Source organism: Rhinichthys klamathensis, unplaced genomic scaffold (genome assembly GCF_029890125.1).
Source record: "Rhinichthys klamathensis goyatoka isolate OS25496 unplaced genomic scaffold, OSU_Roscu_1.1 h1tg000176l_1, whole genome shotgun sequence".
In the NCBI taxonomy this organism is placed as follows: domain Eukaryota; kingdom Metazoa; phylum Chordata; class Actinopteri; order Cypriniformes; family Leuciscidae; genus Rhinichthys; species Rhinichthys klamathensis.
The window spans coordinates 6,207,036-6,211,911 of record NW_026606705.1 but is presented as its reverse complement, the minus strand read 5'-3'; the positions used below and the strand labels follow the sequence as shown (position 1 = coordinate 6,211,911).

The window sequence follows — 4,876 nt, the reverse complement described above, 5'->3', positions numbered from 1 at the left end:
CTTTCATCTCGGAGTCATCTCATCCGCAAAGCGCAGATCCAGCAACTCTTCCTTCCCCAGCAGCCAACGTCAACATCGAGCCTCCATCTTCAACCAGGGGACGTCGGCCCTCCAGATCCTCTCCGCATACCCCAAGACGCCGTAGACTCCCCTCACCACCGCCAGCGAGGATCTCATCATCTTCATCATCGTCTTCCTCCGCGCCTTCCCACCTTCCAGCTCCCCCTAACATCCCCCCAATAGGGAAGTGGACGGTCAAGGGGCTAAGACAAGCCCTAATTAATTCTGATGCAAATTTCTCCCGCAGGATGAAAAAAGCAGAATTATTTAATTTATATGTCACCTTACAATCTTCTCACCCTTCTGTTTCAGCTCCAATTCCTTCAGCTCGAGCGAGCAAGGCTCGACGGGCCCCGATCGCAGCACTGGGCTCCGCCCCCACGCCACGACGTCTCAGACCTTCCGCTAGCCTGGGCCGCGCCCCGGAACCAGTCACGGTCGAGCGCCAATCTCCTCCAGGTCAACTCCTCTCCTCAGCCCCGCCCATCGTGGTACCTCAGACTTTAGATCCTGGCAGTTCCACTTTCTTACACGATCCCCAATCGGGTTTCTTCCCTTCTACTTCTTTCAGTTTTCCTCCTTCCCAAGCGTCAGGTGCTCACCCTAACGTGAGGATGCCTCCGTTAGCCGGTCAATCGCCGGCGCATTTCTTTCCCCTCCCCTTTCCACACTATGCTCTCCCTATTCCTCCTCCTCCATCTAACCCGGGGGCCGATCTCCGCGTGAGGATGCCTCCGCAAACGGCCACAGCCCCGATTTCCCATCCCTTTAACCCTCTCCAAGCGCGTTCTCCTTTCTCGCTCTTCTCAGCCATTCCTCAACCAGTCCCTCAGAATGCAGTAGCTACTGAACCTCCTCCAGTGACGAACAACATCAGAGCTCAAATCTTAGCAGGTGCAGACGTTGATTTGGGTTCTCTCCTGTCCTTGTTTCCTCCGGCTGAGTCCAATCGCCAAGTAGACTGCGGCGACATTTCAGTCACTCTAAAAAATAACGCACAGGTTACATCACGTACATTGTCACTAGCCGAATTCTGTATAGCCTTCAGCCGCTATACAGAAGTCATATGCTCATCTTTTCCCCACAGACGGCGCGAGCTGAACGACTATCTGTCTATTATAGCTGAGCTCGCGTTGTCTTACGGGGGTAGTCACTTTTATACGTACCACAAGCTGTTTTCCGCAAAATGCGCCGTCCGCGTTTCCCAGTGGAATCAGTGTCCCTATTGGGGAGCGTTGGACACCGATCTCCATAACCGAGTCTTCCTCGGGTGCAAAAATATCTCCTGCGCAATCTGCAGATCCATAATCCATGCCACCACGGCATGCCCCCAGATCAATCCATCGATCCCTCCCTGCCCAGAGCAGAATGCCATAAAATCCACAAGTTACGTTCCGCGCCACGCAAGAGAAGATTTTTCAATCAGAGCACCATACTCGGCACCCGATAGACAAGTTTGTAGGAATTTCAACGAAGGGAGATGCCCAAGACAACGCTGTCGTTTTCTCCACGTCTGCGATTTCTGCGGCGGCGCACACGCCCGCGTGATATGCCCAGTTAAAAAATCTGTCAATAAAAATGCAAAAAACTATCTCTCGACTCCTGTGAATGTTTTCCGTCTAGCCGAAGAATTATCACACCACCCTGATGTCAACTTCACAAATTATCTATTGACAGGTCTCAATCAAGGCTTTAAACCCGGCGTAGAAAGCCATCCCACGCAAAATGTTATCTGCGCTAACCTTCAGTCCGCCTTAGCAGAGCCTGGAGTAGTAAATAAGCTAATTAAAAAAGAAATCGAATCCGGTTTCATGATGGGTCCTTTCGAGGCTCCCCCGTTCGACAAATTTCGCATCAGCCCCATAGGCGTGGCCACCAGGAAATTCTCTGGGAAAAAGCGGTTGATAATCGACCTTTCAGCCCCCCATAATTCTCCATATCCGAGTATCAATAGCCTCATCCCTCTCGAAGAGTATTCTCTCAATTACCACGATATCGAACAAGCCATAACCATGATTAAAATAGCTGGTCGAGGTGCATGGCTAGCAAAAGTAGATATCTCCTCTGCTTTTAAAGTAATGCCAATCCACCCCGATTCATGGCACTTGTTCGGTGTAAATTGGCAGAAAAAGTATTATTTCGCCGTGCGCCTAACTTTCGGCTGCAAAAGCAGCCCAAAAATCTTTGACACTCTCTCCGAAGCCATATGTTGGATCCTTTCTAATAATTACGCAATTCCTCATCTTCTCCATCTGCTCGACGATTTCCTAATAATTTCACCCCACGACACCGTCCCCGAAGCTCACCTCCTCATAGTGAAAAAAGTTTTCGCCGAACTAGGGATTCCGTTAGCTCACGAGAAAACATCGGGTCCAACTACGTCCATCGAGTTTTTAGGCATCAATCTAGACTCAGCAAAATTCCAAGCCTCACTGCCTAAGGAAAAAATCGATCGCATTATTTTAATCGCATCCAATTTTACTGACAGCACAGATTGTGCAAAACGCGAACTTCTCTCGCTGTTGGGCCACCTAAATTATGCGATGCGCATTATTCCACAGGGCCGACCCTTTATCGCGCATCTCCTAGCCCTCTCTTCATCCGTTCATGCGCTGGAAGATCGGATCATCCTCTCCGACGAGTCAAAAAACGAGCTTAAGTTATGGATTAATTTCCTTAATCAGTGGAATGGCTTAACTTTTTTCTATGATGACTTTATCTCTCTCCCCCTCGATATCAAACTGTTCACAGACGCAGCTCCCTCGATCGGCTTCGGCGGCTATTACCAAGGACGCTGGTTCGCGTCCTCCTGGCCCCCCCAGCTCCTAGACACACCCCAGTCTTCAGCCTCCTCTGCCCTTTTCGAGCTCTACCCGATAGTCGTCGCAGCTTCCCTATGGGGAAAAGAATGGTCATCCAAAAGTATCCAAATCCATTGCGACAACGAAGCAATCGTGTACTGTATCAACAAAGGTCGTTCTCGCTCACCTGCGCTTATGCCACTCCTTAGACGCCTCATTTGGACCTCCGCATGCGACCAGTTCTTAATAACTGCAATCCACGTCCCAGGGGCTCAAAATCAAATCGCTGACTCTCTCTCCCGTTTCTCGTTTCAGAAGTTCAGGATGCTGGCACCAGAAGCAGACCCCACTCCAACTCCAGTACCTCCTTATTCTCAGCTGATCTTCCCATAGATCATCCGCTAAAATCCCTCCTGGACACGTCCATCGAATCCATCCTCCAAGCCGTTTCTCCCAGAACCCTGCAAACTTATTACACCGCATGGAAATCGTTCAAATCATTCCATCTCTCTCACAACCTGTCGTTTCCCGAATTTTCGCTTCTAACAGTTACTTCATTCATATCCCATCTTCACAGTTTTAAAGGTCTCCAAGCCGGATCCATTAAAAGCTATCTAAGCGGCATTCAATTTTTCCATAAATTAATCCACGGTAAACCTACACCTGCAATAAATAACTCCCAAACGTCCCTTCTAATTAAGGGAATCCAAAGATCCCGCCCCACGCGCCCAGATACCAGACAGCCAATCACAATCGATATACTCACCAGATGCATCTCATCACTCCGTCTTGGATACCACTCCATCAATACCGCATATACGTTAGAGGCCATGTTCATCCTAGCATTCTTCGGTTTCCTCCGCTGTTCCGAACTGACCATAACTTCCTTATTCGACCCAAATATCCATCCCGCAATTTCAGACCTTCAGATCGTAGATAACGAAACCATATCATTTTTCATTAAACAAAGCAAAACGGACAGAGACAAAAGAGGCCACTTCGTCTATATTTTCAATCTTCAAACTCCCATCCGACCGTACCATGCGCTTTTTAATTACCTGCAGTACAAACTTTCCTCGTCCAAATCCCCACTCGACCCTCTTTTTACTAACGACTCCAATCATCCAGCTACGAGATTCTGGTTCCAAAAACATCTAAAAGCAATCCTTACCAAATCCGGCGTCTCAGCAGAGCATTTCTCTAGCCACTCATTCCGCATCGGAGCAGCCACCACAGCTGCTCAAAAAGGTCTCTCCCAACAACAAATCAAAACCCTTGGTCGCTGGTCATCGGATGCCTTCAAAACCTATATTAGGTCTAGCCGTTTTTTCATCAAAAATGCTCACCAAGCCCTAACTAATTAATTAAATTACCACCTGCTGCTCCCCATTTCAGTTACATCCGTTTACACCTTCCGATTACATCTGGGCTCGCCGCTTGCACACTCGCTCAATATTCATAAGGTACGTTTTTCAATCACATGCAGACTCCCCCGTTCGCACGCAGCGATGACTCACCCGTTCGAAGGCCGGGTTCCGTCCCCCTTCCAAAACGCTGGTTGAAACCTCCCGTTCGAATTGCAGTGAGAGTCTGCCCGTCTTAGTCGTCGCCGGACGTCCGCGCTCGTGTCGCCAGGAGGGCTCCCCATTCGTCGGGACGTGAGGAGTCTTTCCCGTGACCCAGCCCCCCCTTCGAAGCGCCGGTCGAGCCCTCCCGACCGAGTCCAGCGGGCGCCCTCCGTCCAACCCAGCGAGGCTTACCCGTCCCATGCCGCGAGCATATAAGTTCCCGTCGGACGCTGCGAGAGCTCTCCTGGGTGAACGGTTAAATTCGTCCACAAATTCACGCTCGCATAATTCCTGCGTCAGCGAGCTGTCAGTTCAACTGCAGAATGGGCTTATCCGACCGATGCCGTGAGCATCCAAGTTCCCGTCGGTCGTCGCGAGAGCCTTCCCAGTCGAACTGGCAAGCTCGTTCCTTGGTAAACACATACCCTTCACTTTTTGGGGGGTTAA

At 50.0% G+C, this 4,876-nt stretch overlaps 1 protein-coding gene across 1 annotated transcript; it reads left to right on the top strand.

Moving 5' to 3' along the window:
- The first annotated feature begins 1,625 nt into the window (after window positions 1–1,625).
- LOC130092479 (uncharacterized) lies at window positions 1,626–3,254 on the top strand. The gene has a single exon (XM_056260339.1). The coding sequence runs from the start codon at window positions 1,872–1,874 to the stop codon at window positions 3,252–3,254; it is 1,383 nt and encodes a 460-aa protein (XP_056116314.1). The 5' UTR covers window positions 1,626–1,871.
- The last annotated feature ends 1,622 nt before the right edge of the window (window positions 3,255–4,876 follow it).